The sequence below is a fragment of the Camellia sinensis genome, chromosome 3, assembly GCF_055761805.1.
Source record: "Camellia sinensis isolate YWXY chromosome 3, ASM5576180v1, whole genome shotgun sequence".
NCBI lineage: Eukaryota > Viridiplantae > Streptophyta > Magnoliopsida > Ericales > Theaceae > Camellia > Camellia sinensis.
The window spans coordinates 181,876,794-181,901,181 of record NC_138963.1 but is presented as its reverse complement, the minus strand read 5'-3'; the positions used below and the strand labels follow the sequence as shown (position 1 = coordinate 181,901,181).

The window sequence follows — 24,388 nt, the reverse complement described above, 5'->3', positions numbered from 1 at the left end:
CTTTGTAGTCCAGCTATGAGGAAAAGGCTACCTCAGAGTCACCAACCAGGCCATCCTTATTATATTCATGCTTCTTTGGTTCGGTTTCCATACTCTTGAGCGTGTCAGCCGCCAATGAGTGTGCAAAAGAAAAAGAAAAAGAAAGAGAAGAAGAAAAAAATTATGCAAAAAAAAGAAAAAATGTGCAAAAGATAGAAAAGAAAAAGATGTAAAAATTAAATAAATAAATAAAGGATTTATTGATTGAGGGGGAGCCTCCGCCTTTACTCACCAAATATCCCTTGATTCCTAGTGGTTTGACTTTCCTGTGTTGTGCTTAAATTCTCTTGCCAGAGGTCCAACTTTCAAATCACTACTAGGATTGAATCTAGTGTTTGTCGAACTCCAAGAGTCACACACACACTTTTATCATGGAATCTATGTTTTTCACATAATGCATCACTTTCTTCCATGAGGAATCTTCTACAGACTGTGCACATTGTGTTTACTAGTAATTGTGCTTCTTGGATAGTCTTGTGTGTTTTAAGGTACTAATCTGAAATTTCTTGCTTGCTCCACCATATTATTTTTGTCGTTTTCTTCTTGTTCACTGTTTTTAGTGTTTGTGGTTGCTTTTAGTGAGGGGGAGTTTGGTTCATCTTAATTTAGGTTGGTAAGGGAGTTTGTTTTTTCATTGCAAGAGTTGTTTAGCATGAACACTTTGAAATGTTTGGTAAGGGAGATTGACTATATGTTTTGCATGTTGCTATGCACTGTTTGCTTATTATTTCCTTCTTGCATACTCCTGATATTTACATCGTCATATCATTGCTTGGTTGGTTTATGATCTTGCATTTGTTGTTTGAGAGTTGTTTTTCATGAGTCTTAGTTTTCATCTATTCATGTTTTTCATCTCATGTTTTAAGATAATCGTGTCATATGTCTATTGTTTTTTCATATACTCTTGTGGAACTAATAGTTGTTTTGGAGATTGTGGCACTAATAACTGTTTTGCAGATCAAGACCTTGATAAAGAAGTTGGGTTTTGTTGGCTGTAATGGGTTAGGGTGTTTAGGATTTTATTTGTTAGGTGTGTTTTGTCACGACATTGCCAAAGGGAGAGATTGTTAGGTTTTATTCTTGGCAACCCCGTTTGACAAAACTCCTTTCAGTTGTATTTGTTTTCGCACCTTTTTATTTCAGTGAGGCTATGAGTTTATTAGATGCGAATCCAACCTGAATCGTGCCTTTGTCAATTTCCATGGATCAAAACCGAGGTTGTAATAGGAACAAGTTTTCCAGATTTTTCAATTTTGGTCGTCCCGCTCGAGCGGGGAAAGTGACGTTCGAGCGGGGATTGCAAGCTCACAGCATCTCTGTTTCGCCTAAAAAAGTACTAGATGGTGTGATTCGACGCTCGAGCGGAACGCTCGAGCGTGAAGCCTATATGAATCACACAATTTTGAAGCCACCGCTCGAGCGGGAATTACCACGCTCGAGCGGACCGCGCGAACACAAATTTTTGGATTTCTATAAGGAATTGGTTTTCTTCCAAAACTAGGATTACTTTTGGATTTCTATAAGTAGTTGGTTTTTCTCCCAAAACTTGGACAACTTCTTCAGATCTTCTTTATGGATTCTAAGGTTTATATCTGGGAATTTTTTTTTGCTAGTTTTCTTTAATGTTTTCATTGAGTATTCAACTCATGGTTTAAGAAGCATACGTCAAAGGTTTGTTTGTTTATTCTACACAAAAGAGAAAGTTGTTCTTCGGTGGATTCTGAAGAATTCGAGCCTGAAACTTTGGTGGATTCCGGAGTGGCTCATCGTCAAGACAATTCCGAGGTGAAGACGGGGTTGGAAGAGGCACATAGAGGTTGGTTCAATTTGGGCGTGAATTCGCTAGGTAATTGAGAGTATACATGTGTAATTCCTTTATATCTTCTTAGTGGATTGTTTTGTGGCTGTTGCCCGTGGTTTTTTATCACAATTGGAGGTGTCCAATTGTGATTTTTCCACGTAAAATCGTTGTGTCGATTTGTCTTGATTGTTTGATTAGGATTGTTGTATATTGCTTAAAATTGATACATAATCACAAATCAACATTTAGGGTATTTCTAGATTTTTCAATCATAATTTGTTTGGTGGTTAAAATTCCTAAGATTTGAAATTCCATAAAAATAAGGACAAATTTCAACATAAATGCAAGAATATGCTTTTAACAATTGGTACCACGAAATTCCAAGGCCCTCTTTCTTTACTGTATACGAGTTGTATAGAATGTGTTTCAAAACTTTAAAAGTTATTACGTTGTATTTTAGATTGTGTTTCAAAACTTTAAAATTCAAGAACTTTTGATCTGAATCTCCATAATTTGTAAAATTTATATATTTGAAATCATCTTGTCTAGATCTATCAAACAATTAAGTTCTTACTCAACAAAGAAAAAACAAAATTGTTAGAAAAAAAAAAAATTTAAAAAAGAAGATGACATCAATTCATGATAAATACGAAATTTTGAAAAGAAAAATTGAATAAATTTTCACTAAATTTTTTGACTAAAAGTCAAAGAAATTTCATTGACTTCTCAATTATCCAATTTCTAAAATTTCTCTGAGAAAAAATAAACAATTTTAAAATTTTTTCTGAGCAATTTTGTCAGTGAAATTTTATTTATTTATTTATTTATTTAGAATTTCATATTTATCATGAATCTTATTTGATAGGTCTTAATGAGAAGATTCTAAAAATATTAATTTTATCAAAAACGAATATGTAAATAAAAAGTTATTGAATCTTAAAATTTTTAAAACATTCCAAAAATAACATGACAAACTATTAGTGGTATAGTACTTTTGGTCTGAAAATGATGTTGGAAGTCTCAGAGGACTTGAGCTAAAGAAATTATTTTCTTGGAGCATCTCCATTAGTATATGCTATTATAGCCTTGCCAAAATTACAATTTGGTATGCTATAATAGCAAATTTCCAAATTATAACTTTTGTGCTCCAATGGTGCAAAGTTATTTTGATAAATTTCAATCAACTTTCTCTCTAAATTTATAGGTAATTTAGATATAGAGTTTTGAGTATTTTTTTTATTGCTTATTTTTTGTCTTTTATGACCTTTTTAAAACTTTGTCTAAAAAAAATTATTTATCTACATTCTACCCAACTAGATAAATATAAAAAAATTTAAAAAATCAAAAAATTGAAAAAAGAGCCGTTGCCTTTTACTCTTTTTCCACCGTTGGATAACCTATTCCAACGGTTGAGATTCACCATTTGGAGTCTTCATTTTTATTATGCTTTATCTCTTTCTCTTTATCTTCATTCTCAGAACTAGTTCTCTCTCTCTCTCTCTCTCTCTCTCTCAAACACATCAATTTTAATCCCTCTTTTCTCCAAACTAGTCATTTCCCTCTCTTCATCCCTCATCACTGACCCCATTTCTTTCGCTCACACTCATTGAACCCTCTATTTCTCCCAGATCACAGATCAACCACCACCAGATCACCAATCTCCAACCCTTGAAGCCCTAACCCTTTCCTCTAACCCTCAAAGTCTTAACTACCAGTCAATTGTGTCTCTCTCTTCGATTTTGAAACCCTAACCCCAAACCCTTGAAATCACTCCTTTAAATCGGTTTTTTGATGAAGAAGATGAAGTCAAGAACAAAGAAAATGAAGACGAAGAAGATGAAGATGATTGCTGATTTTGTCTAAAATATGAACTACAACTTGAAACCTAGGTATTTATTCCCTCTAATTTTGTGGTTTTTGTGTAAGATGTATGCTATGATTGCTTGAGATTTATTGAAATTGCATGTTCTGTTTCTCTGAACTGCTTGATTGCTTCTGTTAATTTCGCCAGATTGTTGATTGATTTGTTAATTTCTGTTGAAATTTTTGTTCAAAATTGGTGAAACAATTTTTATTTTTTTTAAAAAAAATTAAACAATTTATGTTTTAAATTTTTTTTTTTTTTTTTTTGAATTTGGAGAAAAAAAAAATTGGCCTTGTTTTAGGATGGATGAGAAGGGAATGAAGGAAACGATTGACTTTTGATTGAGTTGGCACGTTTGATATTTGCCAAATTTAATAGCTGTCATTTTCAACCATTAGAGCACCCGTTTTTGCACACAATTGCTATATTTTAGTTTTGACAGCTCCAATAGCAAACTATTGGAGATACTCTTAGGTCATGTTTGATTCACAATATTAATAGTGAAGTATTAATAGTCCTAGTAAATTAGTGTGGTATTCATTATAATATCCATTGGATTAATAATCCCACCCCTACCCTATTACTAATAATCCTACAAATTTGTTGGATTAATTATCCATTGGATTAATAATCCTAAACAAAAATGTTAAAACAAATATAGGATAATTGGGCCCACGGATTAATAATCCTAATCCCACACTCTAATCCGCCCAATCAAACATGCCCTTACGTCCTTAAACTACTAAAAACTTAGGGTAAATTATGCTAACAGTCTCTATAGTTTGGGATTTGTGATATTTTGATTTTTGACTTTTTAATTGTGGCACGTTTGACTTTGAATTTTAAATCTTATTCTAAATAAGGACAATTGAAGATACCATCGTTTAATTTCAAGGGCAAAATCATCAATTTAATAAAATATAAACTAATTTGACAAAAATAAATCTCAAAAAAATATTTTTATCCACCAATGATAAAATTATGTAAAATTGATAAAAAAATTAATAAAATTACATGATTTTTTAAAAATTAATTTTACACGATCATCATCCAAACACATAATAAAAATTAATTTGGTAAAATAAATAAATAAATATCTAAAAGATTTATCAATTTTGCATAATTTTATTTTTAGTGGGTAGAAATAATTTTAAAAAATTCACAAATATTTGTTTGACATTTATTTTTGTCAAATTAGTTTATATTTTATCAAATTGACGATTTTTACCTTGAAATAATATCTTCAATTGTCCTTATTTGGAATAAGATTCAAAATTCATGGTCAAATGTGTTACAATTGAAAAGTCAGGGATTAAAGTGACACAAGTCCCAAACTATAGGGACTATTAGTGTAATTCACCCAAAACTTTTGATGAGGGAATTAAAAATAAAATTCCCAAACTTGTTTGGATCCAAAATAGTTATTTTGTTTGGAGTTTTCAAAAACAGGTTTATTTTTGTAGTTTTAGTGATTTTTAAAATATTTTAATTTTTTTTTATTTTTTTAAATCCACTTCATCTTGATATACTTAAAAAATATATAATTTGTACAAAAATATTTTAAAAAATTCATTGTATACAACAAAATATAAAAATGTACTGAATTTTTATAATTTCTTTGTATTTTTTGAATTTTTTTTTTAAATTATAAATATTTTACTTTTTAAGTGTATTTAGATTAGGTGTATCCAAAAAATAAAAATAAAAATAAAAATTGCATAAAATATTTTAAAAAATTCACTAAAAAATATGAAAAGTAAAAAATTCAATTTTCAAAAAAATAGGGATAACCAAACAAAAATTTTAATTTTTTTCTTAAATCTAAAAGCCATTCACTTTTAAGAAACATTAAAAAGTTCACTTAAATTTTTAAAAATTATTTTCACATAATAATAAAAATTAGATGCATTTTTAAATTTATTATTTTTGTTTCAAAAATATCAAGAAAAAAATGGATAAATGACATCGGCCACTTCTAAAATTTAGAAAAAATACAACAAATTTTATTGTATTAGTATAATTATACTAACTTTCTTTTTAGTGACGTTAGAATATAATTATTATAAATAATGTGAAAAAATAAAAATATACAAACTAAAATATATATTTTAATGGCAATATCAATTTTTTCATCTTTATAACTAATAAATTAATATAATTTATATTGAACTTATAAACTTATTGTACTTTATTTAAATTTTATGAAAAATGAGTGTAATTTACCCAAAGAGAAAAAAAATGGTACCAAACAATTCCAATTATTTTAAAAAGGCCGAATCACGTAAGGTCCTCCCTCCCCCTCCCCCGTGCGCGCGCGATTGTTAGGGGTATATAAGGGGTGGATATGAGGGAAGATCGAATATAATATGATGTGGGTTTCACATATTTTCTTGTCTCCTTATATCTTGTGTTTGGTTGTTCTGGATATAGGGAATCCGGATAATATATCTCTTAAAGAGGATATGCAATACCAATCCCCTAATGGTATTGTATATCGGATATAGGAAATCTTTCCTCCAAAGGTCAAAAATAATTACTCTCCTCTTATCCCATCCTATACCATATCTTAACCAAATATAATATAAGTGACCTCATAGTATGCATAATCCATCTTATATCTTACAACATATTATATCATATTTTTATGCTTAAATATTATGTGGTGTTTTAAAAAATTGATAAAAAATTAACTTTTGACTTTTTAATAACTTCTTTTTACTAAAAAATTAACTTTTTCATGACATTTTTATGATTTTTTTATATAAATAAATTTAAAAAAATTAAAAAATTGCTCTGTTTGGTAAGCATCTGAAAATATAGTTCTACCCATTGATTTGAGTGTGTTGTTTATTTGGAGCTTTCAAATCATAATTCTATATCCATTTCTCAAAACTCAATTCAAAACATAATCATTTCTTTTCAAAACTCATAACCAAGCACATAATTCAAAACTCTTTTCAAAACTCAATTCAAATCAATATTTTAATTTTGTTAAGATTTTAAATATTTTGATGCATCAATAAATTTCAAATTAACAACTTATACACTGTTTAGTCCTAAAAGTTTTCTTATAGACTGAAAGGTCCCATTATAGGGAAATTGACCATAGAGGGTATATACATCAAACATTATCATCATCAAAACAACATCATCGTTATCAAAACAACATCAAACATCATCATCAAAACAACATCTAACACCACAACATCATCATCAAGGGTATATACATCAAACATTATCATCATCAAAACAACATCATCGTTATCAAAACAACATCAAACATCATCATCAAAACAACATCTAACACCACAACATCATCATCAAACAACATCAAACATCATCATCAAAACATCATCATCATCAACATCAAACGTCATCACATCATCAACAACACAACATCATACATCACAACAACATCATTGGATATAATATTAATACACTAATTAATAGATATAATACCACTCTTCAACCATTGGATTGAATCTATCAAAATGTCCACACACAATCAATTCTCATTAAACCTAATTCACACCCTCAATCCATCTCATTTCATTCATCGTCTTTTGCTCTTCGCCTCCCTGATCAGCGTCACTAACCTTGCTGCCACCGTGCCGCCGCCGCTCTTCGCTCGTCGCCGGTGCTGCTCTTCGCTTGTGGTACGTAGCTCTCTCCCTCTTTTTGTTCTTTCTCTTTGCTCTATCTCCATTCCTTAATGCTCCACAGATTTCTTTTTCTGTTTGCTCTATTCCTTAGGATTAGAAACAACGCCGAAAACTTTGTAGTTGTCGAGAACACTGATCCAGTACCACACCGATCAACATCGTCAACATCAGCGCCGATCCACACCGATCCAGTACCACCGCCGTGAGATCGTGACCTCTCTGCCTTCGGCGTTCACAATTGTCTGCAACGTTTGTTGGAAAAGGCCGATCTTAATATTGATGATGATGTTGGCGATGATGTTAATGTTCGCTGGATCTTAATGTTTTTGTTGCGATGTTAATGTTGATGATGATGTTTGATAATGTTGATGTTGGCGATGATATTTGATGTTCGCTGGATCTTAATGTTTGATGAATAATGATTATCAATGTTTGATGAATAATGTTGATAAATGGGTCTTAACATTCAAATGGGTATATATGTTGGTGATGTTCGATCCTTGTTTGATGACTAATGTTGGTGCTGATGATAATTATTAAATAAACAACATTGCCAAAATAAAATGGGACTAAATGGTGCATAAGAAAACTTTTAGGACTAAATGGTTCAACTTTTCAGAAAATATGATTTATGGGTAAATTTTCCAATATTTAAATATGTTACAATTTTTTTAATTTTTTAATTTTTTTGAATATTTTTAAATATTTTAATTTCAAAATATTGTGATTTTAATTTTTTAAATTTTAAAATATTTTATAAAAATAAATTCAAACTCTATTTTATAAAAATATTTTTAAATATTTTAATTTTTTTGTTATATATTTGGTGACGATTTGAGTCTAGAGTTGTAAAAGTAGTATGGAGTTTCAAGTTATGTGTTTGGTTATGAGTTTTAAAAATAATTTCTTAATTGAGTTTTGTTTTATGTGTTTGGTTACGATTTAAGTGTAGAGTTGTTTTTAAATTTAAAATATTAACATTTTAAATTATTTAAATTTTTTGAATATTTAAATTATTTAAATTTTTACGATTTAAATTGAATATTTATTTTAATTTTTTACTTATTAAACTTTTTAAATTATTTAAATATTTATGATTTAAATTTTTTGAAAATTTATTTTGAAAAAAAATTATTTCCTTTGTAGTAGTATTTTCAATTAAAAAATTAATTAATGTTATTTTTTGTTAATAATAATTTTTTTTTAATTGAATTTTAAAAAGAGTTTGGTTATGAGTATTGATCAGAATTTTTAATAGTGTGAAAGTAGTGTGTTTTGTTATGAGTTATAATAATTTGAATTAAGTTTTGAAAACTCTTTCTAAAATCCATAACCAAACAAATTTTCTTACTTCACATGTCAAATCAAACTTTCAAAACTCAATTTCACACTCAATTCAACACTCTATTTAAAAATCATAACCAAATAAATTTTTTACACTCAAATCATAATTTTATAACTTACAAACTTAAAATACTTTAAATTCATATTTACAAAACTCTACCAAACGTAAATTGACTTTTTTAATATGTTTCCAAATTACCCCTATATATCCCCCTCACACCCTAATAACCAATCCGGACCATCAAGGGAGCTGAAACCTCAAAATTATGGTACTACATAACAAACCTACGCAATTATATAGCTATGAGTCACCAAACCAATAGGCTGCTATGCGAACCTACACTCTTTATTTTCTCTTTGGGGGTTAAACAAGGGTTTAGATTTCCATAGAAAAAGGGTTCAACGCCTACCTCTCAAAGCAACACAGAGAGAGAGAGAGAGAGAGAGAGATAGATGAGGCTGCTAACCCACAACATGCTATCATCCAACATCAAGGGGGTCACCAATGGCTTCCCTCTCCGAATCGAAGTCCAGAAAGTGATCGAAAAGCCTGTGGATTTCAACCCCGACTTTCTTCGAAACATGTTCCCCAAGATCGACTGGAACGCTCTCGTCGAAGCCTCTCGGACCATGGGCTACCCTGACCTTCCCGACTCCGCCGACGCCGCCATGCTCGACTCCGACGACTTCCTCCAGCGCTTCCACCACTCCCTCCTCGAGCTCCACCTCGAAGAGGGCGCCCTCCTCTGCCCCGAGACCGGCCGTCGATTCCCCGTCACAAAGGGCATCCCCAACATGCTTCTTCACGAAGACGAGGTCTGATTCCTGTTTTTGGCCGATTGATTATCGAATCAGGGTCTTATAATATGTTTTGATCTAGTTACAATGCGAATTAGTTTTTTTTTTTTATGTGGATTGTGGTTTTTGAAGGGAGATTTGAATGTGAATGGGCTGGTTGTTGCGTGAATTTGGATTTGATTTTGTGTCTGATTGTGATTGCCAATTGGGGAATTGAGTGAATGAGTCCCACACTACCCATGAGAATTTCAAATTTCTACTCAATCACTTGACTGCGATTAGTGAGTATTTTTAGTAATAAAGTTCTCATTTTTGTTGTATTTTTTTTTTTTTTTTTTTTGTCTGTTTTATTTCCTCCAAACACAATTTGAAGGACTTAATATGAGTGAGGATTAGAAGAATCAATGTTAAAATTGGCAATGCTTTGTCAAATATCATGTTTTGGGTGGGAAGTGCAGAGATATACTTGCCGTACCATTTCATTGTAATTAACTTGCAAGTGGAGAGGTTGACGTCTCTGGTGCAAGAGCTCCGGAAAAATTAAGTGGAATTGCTCTTTTTGTTCTCTCTCTTCTACCTTTGCATTTTTTTCCTCATCTTCAGTAGCCCATCACTAACCCTATCCATACCACTTCTTTTTCTAAGTCTGTTTCCAACCCTTAGTAGTTTTACTCAACATGAGGTCTGAGTTTGAGTAAAAAAAACTTCATTTGATATGAAGCACTTAAATGGAAAATTTCAAATTTAAGTGCAAATTGTCAACTTTTGAGTGGTTGTAGCTAGGAATTGGAGTGAATAATAATTTGAAATTTTTGGATAAAAGCACCTGTGTCAAGCTCTGATTGCATAGAAATTTGAGTAAAAAGAGATGTATCTCCCTTGATTTGAGTCAAAATTGGAGTAAAACTAAAGTTGGTATAGATTTGGTATAGATTTGAATAAATGAGTGGGTGGGATTTTAACTTCTTACTCAAATTTAAGTTTTGAGTCAAGATTTAAGTAAGGTTGAAAATGTCATAACTCATTGGAATCAGTGTGGTTGCCATTGTGTAGCCTTTTAGGTTCACTTTAGAAATTATTTTGATAATTTAAATCATTTATTTTTTAAATTACATCGAATACAATATATTTATAAAAAAATTAATTGACATGAAAAAATGAATAATAAGTTCGATTTTAAGAATAAAATGATGTTTTTGAAAAAGTATACTTTTTGACTTTTTAGTTTATATGAGTTGGGTTTGGGTTGGGTTTTATGTGTTAGAGAAATGATGTGATTTAAATAAGATGATGTAACTTAAATAGGATAGTGACTTTTTGACTTTCTGTATTATTTAATTTATGTCAAACCAACTCTTAATACATATGTGATTTGATGAAAGAACTATTATTAATATCCGATCAATTTGATTTTTTTATAGGAATGTTGTACTGATATGTCCTAAAAAGTAATCAATTTGAATTATCAAAATAGGATCTAAAATGAGCTCAAAAAACCACACAACAGTTACTGTTGTGCATCTCAAGTCCTAACTCACTACTAATTGTTATTACACCTAACAACTTGATACTCTCAGTGTAAAGCTCATCTGCAGCTCCCTTTTCACTTCAACTCTCAGTCATTCATTTTAGCAATTAAACTAATATATAATGAACGGTTCGGATCATCGATGTCGGTACCGTGGTAAGCTCATGGAGGCCCAACAACACCTTCCGGTTGGTTTTTCCAATTGAAGAGAAGCCTCTCCCAATTTGTTAAGCCCATTTGCTACTACATCGCTCTGCAAATGCAAGATACAAACATAAATGGTGTCATCCTCTAGTCCAGTAGTATACAATTGTTACTCTGCATGACTTTCACAACATTACCTTGGCAGGCATGGCTTGAATCTACAACGAGAAATTTGGGATGCAAATCTTTTACGCATGAGAAGCCCTCGTCCTTGGCATAATCAATCACACTACTAGAGTTCATAAGAAGGCACTAACACAATCCAATTCCTCAAAAAAAATTATTGAAAAAATAAAACAAACAAAAGTTGGCAACTGCTTATCCAAAAAGATATAAATTTAACCCTAAAATCATTACTCAAACTTGATGCTACCACATTTATGGTACACATCATGCCCTCTCGATCCCAATTCTATGCATATTCAACTTCTCTTGCGTGGGGTCTCAGAAGGGGATAAAGGCACACCAAAAACCCAGTCAAGAACATTCAAGTACTTGGATCGAAACACATCCCTCTCAATTGCATAGCAGTGCATGATAATTGCAGTTGAAATGCTGAAAACCACTACATCTGCTCTCTTCAGTCTCCTTGACTCTGGCAAATATCCTATATCAGACATGCATGTGACGAAGCTCTCAATAGCTCGTGCGAGGCAGTAGAGTGAAATTTCAATACGCCTGCTTTTCTTCTCAATAGCCAAGGCCAGCCCTGTTGGGAACTGCCAGTAATAAAAGCATTTATTCAAAACAAGAGCACGTATTTTTCTAGCCCATCTAGGGAAAATTTAGAAAGAATCAGCATTACCGTCCCAATTGCCACCATAGGAACATTACATCTCTTAAGCAGCCTGAAGAGGAAGCATGTCCACATCCTAATGAACAACAGTAACATCAGAAAACATAGTTAAGAGAGGTTCTATATGACATATTCATATTCACAACAGCATCTGAACTAGAAAAGACTATAAGAAAGGGTACAAATACATCATTCATTGACATCTTTCACATCAGAATGGTTGTTGGTTGCAAAGTACATAAATTATATTATTGTGGCACAAAAGGCTAAATCAGTAAGCTTAGCAATTGTCTGTCAGAACCCTTGTCAAGAACAAACAGCCCATGAAAAAATTAGCTACATTGCGCTGTATCTGTATACGCTGTATCCGTATATGAATTTGGTTAGTTATGTTGGATGATAAGGGAAAAGCAAATTCTTCCAATAACATCCAATATTGAAGAGGTTCAATGTAAGAAATCAGCTACTCACTAATCCTGATGGTTCAGTGCCTACAATTACACTAGTCAAACCAGATCCAGGTATGAAAATGGTCATCAAGTTGACACGTTGTAACCTAATTCAGAACATAAGCTTTCCTCAAGACATAATGTTCATTTCAATATTATCTTATTTTCAAACAAAAATGCAGCTCACATCTTCTAGTGCACAAAAAATTATCAGATACAGATCCGATGGGATTACATTACCATACAAGACAAGATCAACTGCAATTCTAATGCATGCAAGTTCCGAACACATCCACTCAAGCAAACTCACTAGGTCATAGGAGAATGATTGTGACCGACAGTATTTTCATATGCATCAAAAGTAATGCTTACCAGGCAGACGAGCAATAGACGGACAGAAACAAGCTTGATCTTGCCGTACCAAATAGACCTTTCCCCAAAATCGAGCCAGGCCTGTGTAATGTCGAATAAAATATGAAAAATGCAAATGTTCAAAAGTATTATTTTATTTATCTAACAAAAAATGATACACATCTCAATAAAAGGTGCACCACAACATTGCTGTCACAATCCAGTACAAATAAGCGATCATGAATAAAGGTTTCAAAGAATGTATTCTCAGTAACAAAGGTTGAGATTGGGAAACTGGTTTGCACGAGATCAGCTAGTTAGTTCATGGATTAATGCAAAGACAACTGTAGAATGACACAAGAAACAACTGAAATGTAATACAAAAATGTTTTCCCGACACTCAAATGTAGAGGTTGTTAACCCAAAAAGCAACACATCATTAGTTCCCCAATCTACTTCGACAAGTAAAAAAACAATAACAAAAAGTTAAAAGCAACTTGCTTATGTGACTATCTAGGTGTGCTTCATTACCAAGGAAGGGCTTAAAGGCAATACAATGTTCAGTGTAACACAATGATAACACTATGACGTAGTAACTCAGACTCACTGCCTGAACACAACACCAAATCATATTTCTAGCTGAACTTGATGCCAACTCACATCAGTCCTATACTTATACTTAACTTCCTACCATGTTTCCAGAAAGCAAAAGAATTGACAATTATTCGGAGAACACAACAAAGCACTTTACCTTTTCAAGAGGCCTTTCCGGTGAACTATTAGTGCAGGGATCAAATAAACTGGAAAATAAACTGGTAATGCTCTTTTGTAGGCTTGGATAAGAAATGATACAAAATGTGCACCACATGATTGATTTCCATGTATAAGCTGCACGTATTTTGAAATGTAAGTATAGTTCTTGAAAACATAATGAACAATAACATTGATTACATAATATTGACATGAGCAAAAAACAGTTTATGGTAATCTAAGATTCTCTAAAGATATACCATGGATGGTACTGTACAATAATCAGAAACCACAGGTAAATTTTTAACAATTATACTAGATATAAAGATAATAACTTAAAAGGAACCTATCAGATGACTGGCTACATGTTATTCCTGAAAAAAGCCTAAGACATTGATACTGGATCATCAAATACAGATATTAACACATCCATGCACCTCGCAGGATAGTGCTTGCTTTCAGAGATTAACACATCTTCCTACATCTAAAAATGTAGAAACTTAATCAGCAATCTGAGAGCTCTACTGCTACAGAATGTTTTAGGCCTGTGCTTAACAGCATCTGAAAAGGCATTGATGAAGTGTTCTGCCAGCGAGACAACAAGCCAGGTAAAAATTCCAAAAGAACGTAGTCCCAAATGGAAAAACTGCTAAATTTATTGCATGCACATATATATGAATGACGTGATTCTAATAGAATTCATCTACAGATTGGGAGATGGAGGAGCAAGCAGTCAATGTAATAGTTGGGGCAAACTTTATTAACACCATGCCAGCACTAAACCACTGCTATAAAGGCTCCGGCAAAAACTTTATCCAGGAGGTATTAATAGGGATGGAACTAGGAGAAGACTATAGGAGGCCATGGCCTCCCCTGTTTCTGTAAAAAATTATGTTTGTCATAGCACTTCTAAATATATATATATATATATATATATTATTGCATAAATAAACTGGCCTCTTAGTATAAAAAATATATAACTCATTCTTCTCTTGTCTTGCATTCTCTTTTTATTTTCTACCAAAATTCATCATCCTATTAGAGATTATGTCTATGATATTTAAATTTTTTTTATGTGTATATATAATTTATATATCGTATTGCACATATATGTGTGTTTATCTATATGGTAAAAAAAATATTATTAGTCTTTTGACCCCCACGGTGATGAAATCTTGTTTCCGTCCTCTTATTAGGTATCCTAACTTACTTGCCCAGAAAATATAACAAAAAATGAATCAACACTTTGTAAGTTTCAAAGGCTTTTTGATGTTAACGTTAGAATTGCTTGGTCCTGTTAATCATAATACTATTATTGCAATCAACATCCACTTTTTGTTTAGTTTCTACATCAATTAAAATTTATGTTGACTTTAACTTAAATAAATGGAAGCATAAGTACCAATTGGAATCACGAATATCCCTACATGATAGATGGTATATTACAAACTTTAATTACCAGTTAAAAGGGGTACCTTGAGCCTGTATCAATTGGAAAGCCTTCTGAAATCTACTTTTGACATATATATACATGAGAGTTAGCATTCATTCTCACCTTTATCCTCAAAAGGTTGCAATCTTATTTCATGAAGAAACACCAAACCCATAGCATGCTCCAACAACTCTAATAAAGCACTTTAAATAGCTATGAAACTTATTGAACAATGTATGTTTTAGTCCTTTATGATGTAAAGAGTATTAGGAACCACTTGCACGTAAACTCTTCAGACAACCAGCAATTATGTGCTAAGTAACCATACAGGGTCATCTTACATTAAATGGATATTAAGTTCAACTTCCTGTGTTGATAAAACATTATGCATGTTGCAGTGTTAAGTTTCTTGCGTTGATAGCAGATAATGCATCTATTGCATAAATGGCGCAAAAGGAAGACCAACAGAAGTTCCTATTAATGTACATGAAACTATGAATGGTTAAGGATGAATAGAACCAAAGTGTCATAACATCAGGAATGCATACCGAGCAGGGGATTTTCATTTGTGGATCCAGTTTAATGTTGACACCTATGGTCTTGTAGTACTTCTCTATGACCCCCAAATTAGAAAAAGGCATGCCACATGCCATCTCTCTCACTCCTTGCAAGACAATGGGATCCTTTCCCCCATGTTTATTGAGAAAAGACTTGTATGATGAAGGCAAGCTCTCCTGCTTCAATAAATAAGCAGACCTGAAAATAGAATCCTTTTATGTAAAAAAAACATTGTGAGAAATGAATAAGCACAATTTCTCAGAGGAGATAGTGATCAGACCATAATTTGAAGCTAGGTCTTTTGGACATCATCAAGTAAAAAATTCTGGCCATACTACATTCTTCATGTGGGAGATTGAAGAATTAACCAAAGCACCCCCACCACATGGAAAAATAAATCTACTTGTCAACACTCTTAATTAGAGACATAAATTCTTTTTGAACAGCAATTCACAAGTTCACTGCAAGCAACAAAATGGGAAATCACATAATCAAACGACACACACACAGCATATGTATATTCAGACCAACCAAAATATTCATTTCTGGCTCTTAGAAATATCAGTCCAACGTATTGGAAAGTATGAGATGCACAGAATATCTATTTAGAATTAATATTATAAATTACATATTATATTTCCCTGCTCTTGGCAGAAAGCATTCATATAGGGTGATGCTCCAACTATGAATCATTGATTAGTGTACCTCTGAGAAGCATGGAGACATCGTCATTGATCTTGTAACATAATTGCATGTTCATAGCAATAAAACCTCAAATTAGTGGGAGACAAACCACATTACTTGAGACAACTTTCTTCTTTCTTGTCTATTGAATAGTCTTGTCATACATTAAAAGGAAAAGGGCCGTACTATAAGTTAATCTACCATAAAAGTTGGATCAAGTTTTAGAAAACTAAACCATCACAGGCTAAGCATATGCCCGCTCTTGCACCTAAATTCATCTCCAGATAATTTCCCACTATGCTAAGCTTTTTCAATCAACTAGCAGAAGGTGCTTCTTTTTCTTTTCTTTTCTTTTCTCTTCTTTATTTTTTGGTGGTCGTATGTGAAGTGGGTAAAAATTAATCAAGTCTTGGTGCTAGGCCCAATGCGATGCTCACTCTGAGGTTGAGCTAGGTTGGACCTTGGCCCTATGGCCAACACTTGCTCTGAAGCAAGACAATCATAAGAGCTCGGCCCAACGTACGAATGTCACTCCAAAGTGGGCCGAGCAACATAAAGTGGGTAAAAATTAATCAAGTCTTGGTGCTAGGCCCAATGCGATGCTCACTCTGAGGTTGAGCTAGGTTGGACCTTGGCCCTATGGCCAACACGTGCTCGGAAGCAAGACAATCATAGGAGCTCGGCCCAACGTACGAATGTCACTCCAAAGTGGGCCGAGCAACATGGTGGACCTCCTGGACGGGCAGCCAACCACTCCGAAGTAGGTTGAGTAACATGTTGAACCTCCTGGATGGACAGACAACCACTCCGAAGTGGGCTGAGCAACATGTTGGACCTCCCGGTTGGACAACCATTCTAGAGTAGGCCAACTCAAAGAAAGCCAATTCACTGAAGATCTTTCTTGGGCCCACAACAGACAAACAACTCTGCTCCTCTCCCTCTGTATGAACAGAACGTGGAGACATGGAGGTGCAGAGGGACAAGGTGCATATATGACAGACCTGCATCTGAATGACAGGCGGAGTGGTCGTCCTCCTCCAATGAGAGATGTCCGCTAATGAGACAAACAAAACAGATCTGCACCCGAGTGTCAGGCGGAGTGGTCGTCCTCCTCCAATGGGAGACGACCACGAATAAGACACATTGGACAGATGGCGGAGAGAGAAGGACTTGAACGACAAACAACCTTCTCCTATAAAAGGTGAACACTATTCACTCTCGAGGGATCCGAAAATCCACACACTCAACACATACACTTTTAGTATTCTTTCTTCTCTCTTCTTCCTCTCCCTGAGTCCCTGACTTTACCATCAGAGGGATTTCTGACCAAACTCCGGTCGGGCAGCCTCACCGTTTGTTATTCTATGCAGATCTTTAATTCCCAAAGCACACTATTTATCTACGAAGTTCAACCCTTCTTAATAGTGCAGAAATCACCCCCGCACAATTGGCGCCACTGTGGGAAAACCACTGATTGCTTTGTGACGAACTCCAACGATGAGAATCAAAGATACACCCCATTTTGGACTAGCAGAGAGGACTCTAATGACAGAGAGAACCAAAGATAACGGTCCAGCATTCCCTAGAAGGCATGAAGACCTTGCAGACCTTAACGAATAGACCACCGATGTAGTAGAGCAACGTCATGTCATCATCGGCGAGTCACCCCAACATAGCTCCCTTAATAGAGACAACCGCGACCAAAGGAAGAGAGTACCACACTGTTCTATGACAAGCTCTAGTGAGGGGAACGAAAGAGACACCTTTGTTGCCACTGTGGAGAAGGACTCAGTTGACAGAGAAGACAAAGCATAACAAATTAACGCTTTGAAGAGTGCCGGAAAACCAGATCTGCACTAATGGATATAGAGAGACCAGATCTGCACCGACAGATGAAGTCCAGACACGGCGTACACCACTGTACTATTGTTTAGTCGTTCTAATGCCTCATTCTAAAGGACTCCCATGAAAGAGATGATGATCGATAAAGGACTATATTTTATGAAAGTATTGGAGGACCAGATCTGCATCGAAGAACAAAGTCCAAATACGATGGAACACCACCGCATCATTGCTATTGACTCGTCTCATCATCTAGACGGAAGGACTCCAATATTAGAGAAGACGAATGATAAAGAACCAATAATCCTAACAGTGTCAGAATACTAGATTTGTATCGATGAATGAAGTCTAGATGTGGCAAAGCGCCACCGAATCCCTACTATTCAGTTGTCCCACCGACTAGACGGAAGAACTCCAATGATGGAGAAGACGAATGACAAAGGATAGATGCTCCTGAGTCTTCTGAAAGATGAGATCTGTATTGACGAACAAAGTTTAGATGTGGTAAAGCTCTACCATATCCTCGCAATTGAGTTGTTCCACCTATTGGATGGAAAGACTCCATTGATGGAGAAAACAACAAACAAGGGTATGGTACAACCAAAACATAAGTTTGGGTTAATCCTAGCCGACTACATTGATGTGGGCCTAACAAAGGTCTAGGCTGATCCCAGCCAACCACCTTAGTGTGGGCCTAACAAAGGTCTGGGCTGATCCCAGTCGACCACCTTGACGTGGGCCTAACAAAGGTCTAGATCGATCCCAGCCGACCACCTTAGTGTGGGCCTAACAAAGGTCTGGGCTGATCCCAGTCGACCACCTTGACGTGGGCCTAACAAAGGTCTGGGCTGATCCCAGTCGACCACCTTGACATGGGCCTAACAAAGGTCTGGACCGATCCCAGCCGACCACCTTAGTGTGGGCCTAACAAAGGTCTAGGTTGATCCTAGTTGACCACTTCGATGTGGGCCGAACAAAGGCCACTCCGATATAGACTGAACAAGAGCTAGGTTAAACCGAGCCCTCTACAATGAAGTCTGAACAGAAGCTAGGTCAAAGCTAGCTCTCCACTCCAAAGTGGGATAAACAGAAGCGTAACCGAGTCAAGTAACGGCCGAACAATGATGATCGATTGGGGGCAAGACAACTAATTCAATTAAGCCCAAACGGGAAATCTTGTAAGGTTTCCCTATTATTGCTCGGCTGGAAGAGCAACTCAATTTTTCAAAGGCATAAGGCGAAGTCTAGCCGAACAACGAACAATGTAGGGCTACATCCTTGTTGCTCGGCTGGGGGCAAACAACATAAACATGAAGAAATTGAAAGTTCGAGTTACAAGTCCAACACTTGGCAAATTTCGAAGATACTTTATTAACTAAAAGTTTCATTACAAAAGGACCTCAGCCTAACGAAGGTGATACGAAGTGGAAGAGTTACAAAGAGGGATGAACAACAAAGGTTGGTTGGTCACTCAACGTCCACTTCGAAGTGGGCCGAGCAACAAAAGTTAGTCGGACGTCCAATGCTTGGACAGAACAACAGAGGTTGGTTGGATACCCAATGCCCACTTTGAAGCGCGCCAAGCAATGAAGGTTGGTTGGACTCTGAACGTCCACTTCGAAGTAGGCCGAGCAGCAAAAGTTGGTCAAACGCCCAACGCTTAGGCCAAGCAATAGAAGTTGATTGGACGCCCAACGCCCATTCTGAAGTGGGCCGAGCAACGGAAGTTGGTCGGACGCCCAATGCTCACTTTGAAGTAGACAGAGCAACAAAAGTTGGTCGGACGCCCAATGCCTAGGCTGAGCAATAGAAGTTGGAATGAAGTAGACCGAGCAACAAAAGTTGGTCGGACACCCAATGCCTGGGCCGAGCAATAAAAGTTGGTCAGACGCCCAACGCTTTGACCGAGCAACAGCGGTTGGTTGGATGCCCAACGCCTACTCTTAAGCGCGCCGAGCAATGGATGTTAATTGGACGCCCAACACCCATTCCGAAGTGGGCCAAGCAACAAAAGTTGGCCGGACACCTAATGCTCACTTTGAAGTGGACCGAGCAACAAAAGTTGGTTGGACGCCCAATGCCTGGGCCGAGCAATAGAAGTTAGTTGGACGCTCGATGCTTGGGCCAAGCAACAAAAGTTGATCGGACGCCCAACGCCTGGGCTAAGCAGCAGAAGTTGGTCAGATGCCCAACGCTTAGGCCGAGCAACAAAAGTTGGTCAGACACCCAATGACTGGGCCGAGCAGCAGAAGTTGGTCAGACACCCAATGCCTAGGCCGAGCAACAAAGGTTGGTTGGACGCCCAACACCCACTTTGAAGCACGCCGAGCAACGGAGGTTGATTGGATACCCAATACCCATTCCGATGTAGGCTGAGCAATGAAAGTTGGTCGGACGCTCAATGCTCACTCCGAAGTGGACCAAGCAACAGTGGCTGATTGGACGCCTAACATCCACTCCAAAATGGACAGAGCAAAGGAAGCGGGTCAAAACTAACTAAGCAAAACCAAGTTTCATAGCTCGAGTAAACAACCAAAAGATTGACAACAAACAAAGTTGGAAGTGCAACATTCTATCAAATAAATACACTACAAACAACAAGCAAAGGTCAAAGGAGTGCAGTGCCCGACGAGAGTCAATATTATCGAAGTCAATACCAAGACTATAACAACTATGTGCTAGACAACTCTTAAGATAAGAGGTGCTAAGGTTGACAGTAGCTTGGTGGTAGAGAAACCGAATTAAAAAATGCAAACTCGCAACGCCAAAGCTGCTAGGGCCGACCAAGCAACTCGGTGTTGAAAAACAAAAATGATGCAAACAAGCTGCTACGGCCGACTAACTAAGTGACGGATAATTCTTAAGCTGAAGGTAAAATGCCCGACCAATATATGAAGAAACGAGCTGAACAAATAGACGTGCTAATCATGTCCAAACAAGAAAATGGTGCATGATCCGCATGACCGAGCAATGTTAGCAAGCTATGCTTCGAGACCGAACAGAGTGGAGAGGCAGGACTTGGCCGACCAAGCATTGAGACCAACACCAATTTATCTCCTACAAGTAGGACCGAGCAAAAAGATAACGAATATGTCTTTCAAATTAGAACAAAGCTGTGATAAAGCACACTTGGCCTGCTTTGAAGCGTCGCTGTGTTGCTCGGCCCAATCGACGAATACTGCAAAAAAATATATATATATATATACTATTCTGTATATATATTTTTTCAAGTCCAGAAACGACGCTCAGCCGACTGAAAAAGCACCAAGCTAGACAATTCCGAGGCTAGTGAAGATACACATTTAGTTTGGGGGCATAACCGAGCTACGAAATATTGGGCAGACGCAAACGTTGGGCCGAACAATAATTTTGAATCCAACTCACGAAGGTCAAATTAAGTTGTGATCAACCAAACTTCAAAGTTTGTGACAGAATTGGCTTCCGCTTCGCCAAATGTAAGCGCAAGCCAGGGGGCAAATGAAGTGGGTAAAAATTAATCAAGTCTTGGTGCTAGGCCCAATGCGATACTCACTCTAAGGTTGAGCTAAGTTGGACCTTGGCCCTATGGCCAACACTTGCTCCGAAGCAAGACAATCATACGAGCTCAGCCTAACGTACGAATGTCACTCCAAAGTGAGCCGAGCAACATGAAGTGGGTAAAAATTAATCAAGTCTTGGTGCTAGGCCCAATGCGATGCTCACTCTGAGGTTGAGCTAGGTTGGACCTTGGCCCTATGGCCAACACTTGCTCCGAAGCAAGACAATCATAGGGGCTCGGCCCAACGTACGAGTGTCACTCCAAAGTGGGCCGAGCAACATGGTGGACGTCCTGAACGGGCAGCCAACCACTCCGAAGTAGGTTGAGTAACATGTTGAACCTCCTAGATGGACAGACAACCACTCCGAAGTGAGCTGAGCAACATGTTGGACCTCCCGGTTGGACAACCATTCTAGAGTAGGCCAACTCAAAGAAAGCCAATTCACTGAAGATCTTTCTTGGGCCCACAACAGACAAACAACTCTACTCCTCTCCCTCTGTATAAACAGAACGTGGAGACATAGAGGTGCAGAGGGACAAGGTGCATATATGACAGACCTACATCTGAATGACAGGCGGAGTGGTCGTCCTCCTCCAATGAGAGATGTCCGCTAATGAGACAAACAAAACAGATCTGCACCCGAGTGTCAGGCGGAGTGGTCATCCTCCTCCAATGGGAGACGACCACGAATAAGACACATTGGACAGATGGCGGACAGAGAAGGACTTGAACGACAAACTACCTTCTCCTATAAAAGGTAAACACTATTCACTCTCGAGGGATCCGAAAATCCACACACTCAACACATATACACTTTTAGTATTCTCTCTTCTCTCTTCTTCCTCTCCCTGAGTCCCTGACTTTACCATCGGAGGGATTTCCGACCAAACCCCGGTCGAGCAGCCTCACCGTTTGTTATTCTGTGCAGATCTTTAATTCCCAAAGCACGCTGTTTATCCACGAAGTTCAACCCTTCTTCATAGTGCAGAAATCACCCCCGCACAGTATGCATCAAATTTCTCCCTCTCAAACTTTTACATGTGACCAATATAATTTGCGATTTTTGTAACAGTACACTAATCAAAGTTTGTTATCATTTGGTTGCTGCTCGATGTGTGTGTTAGAGTTTGTGTGAGGTACAAATATGGATGCACCTGATTGGTACCTGTCACCGTCACCTTTTAGTAGGTGCACAAGTTTCTAAAGCCAATGTGAATCTCAAGTTTTTACCACAACCCTCAACACACTTCAAGTAGATAAGCCACAAACACATTAGAAGTATTAAGAGAGAATCAAAGCAAATTAATTCAAGAGATTGTTGATTTTTAGTGCATGTTTCTAGTGTAAACAATATTTTTATAGGTACAATCATCCTATGTCTGTCAAGTGAAAGTGATATATCTTGAAGTCTTCATAAATGCATTACTTCTGTTGGTGAAAAAAACTAACTTGCATGAATTAACATAAATAAATAAAACACACAGAAAAAGTCGAAATCTTTAGCAACAAAAAGCAAACCATTCTAAAATTTGGGGAAAAAGAAATGTGAACATACAAAATTTGTGAAGAGGAGAGACACATGAGGAAAATATCTCCATGAGCCCAAGTAAGAGGTTTGCAAATGCGCCCGAGTCGCTTGCTTTTTATTCCACAGCGCGATGCCAATACAGCAGCGCGCATAAGTATGTAAATTGCCAAACTCGTATGTTGCGTATCCAATCCGGTTAGAAGAAGAGAATTCCCTGCAACAGCACCAGCAAACAAAGCCCTCCATCTCGCAGTCCTGAAGTGGAACAGCACTTTCACCAATCAAAAATCAAATCACATACTCCTACTACCCAAAAAAAATAAAAAATAAATTAAAATTAAATTGTGAGTCATGCCTGCGATGTCCTCCCAGAGTAGCTATAATTTCATCCACTGAAACAAATGTACCAGCAAAGGTACCTAAAAACAGACCGTATCTGATAGTTTCTTTAATTGCTAAAATCACATCCTCACTGCTCGAAGCCATTACCGCGTTCCTGAACCAAAGAAATTATTTTGAAACTTATACATCGATACATGTATAATTAGATCTGAAGAAGATATTATTAGAATTCGGAATTCAAAAATTGTTTACTTTGAGGAGGTGGATAATCGTCTGCGTCTGAAGCGAGTGAGGACGGCAAAGAGAGAGAGGCCGCCTTTGATACCAGCTCCAATGGTGAAACCTTTAACCGAGGCAGTGAAGATCCTCCATAGCTTATCGTAGTCCTCCAGGGGAACGGAATCGAAGCTGAGCAAAGACGAGGAAGACGACGACGAAGGAAGATGAGATCGTCTACAATGCGGACACCTCCGATCGTTCAATTTGTCAAAACCATCGCCGAGATCATCTTTATTCTCGATGGAAGAGCAACTGCATGTGCCGCCGCCGGGCGGCGACATGGTGGTGGGACGTTAGGGTTTGGGGGAGTGGAGAATGAGAGAATCTTGGTCGCAGAAAAACTTGGTGGAAGTTTTTGAAAGCGAAGAGAGAAAGCCAGAGAGAGAGAGGGATTAACAGGAAGGAGAGAGTGTGGGAATGAGGCGTTACATGATTGGCAGTTTAGGGGTGTGCATATTTGCGGTCTTTTTTTTACGACACCGTTCTAACCATGTTTTTTTGGCCCCATATGATGCGTTTCCAATTTTGTTATGCTCCGACGAGCATTAAAATTGAGAGTAATTTATTGCTATTTAAAATAATTATACTAATATATTTT

General features: G+C 36.4%; 2 protein-coding genes and 1 long non-coding RNA gene across 3 annotated transcripts; 2 read left to right on the top strand and 1 right to left on the bottom strand.

The window, feature by feature from the left end:
• The first annotated feature begins 3,310 nt into the window (after window positions 1-3,310).
• On the top strand, window positions 3,311-7,865 carry LOC145822961 (uncharacterized). The gene is made up of 3 exons (XR_014364899.1): window positions 3,311-3,729; window positions 7,291-7,360; window positions 7,458-7,865. It is a non-coding gene; the product is annotated as an uncharacterized LOC145822961 (long non-coding RNA).
• A 1,298-nt stretch (window positions 7,866-9,163) lies between these two features.
• LOC114287466 (multifunctional methyltransferase subunit TRM112 homolog A) lies at window positions 9,164-9,676 on the top strand. The gene is made up of 2 exons (XM_082918658.1): window positions 9,164-9,526; window positions 9,641-9,676. The coding sequence occupies exons 1-2, from the start codon at window positions 9,164-9,166 to the stop codon at window positions 9,674-9,676; spliced, it is 399 nt and encodes a 132-aa protein (XP_082774784.1).
• A 1,750-nt stretch (window positions 9,677-11,426) lies between these two features.
• LOC114287457 (uncharacterized) lies at window positions 11,427-24,388 on the bottom strand. The gene is made up of 8 exons (XM_028230834.2): window positions 23,764-24,388; window positions 23,525-23,665; window positions 23,197-23,424; window positions 15,567-15,774; window positions 13,588-13,724; window positions 12,858-12,938; window positions 12,046-12,112; window positions 11,427-11,959 (listed from the first exon to the last, which is right to left on the bottom strand). The coding sequence occupies exons 1-8, from the start codon at window positions 24,069-24,071 to the stop codon at window positions 11,663-11,665; spliced, it is 1,467 nt and encodes a 488-aa protein (XP_028086635.2). The 5' UTR covers window positions 24,072-24,388; the 3' UTR covers window positions 11,427-11,662.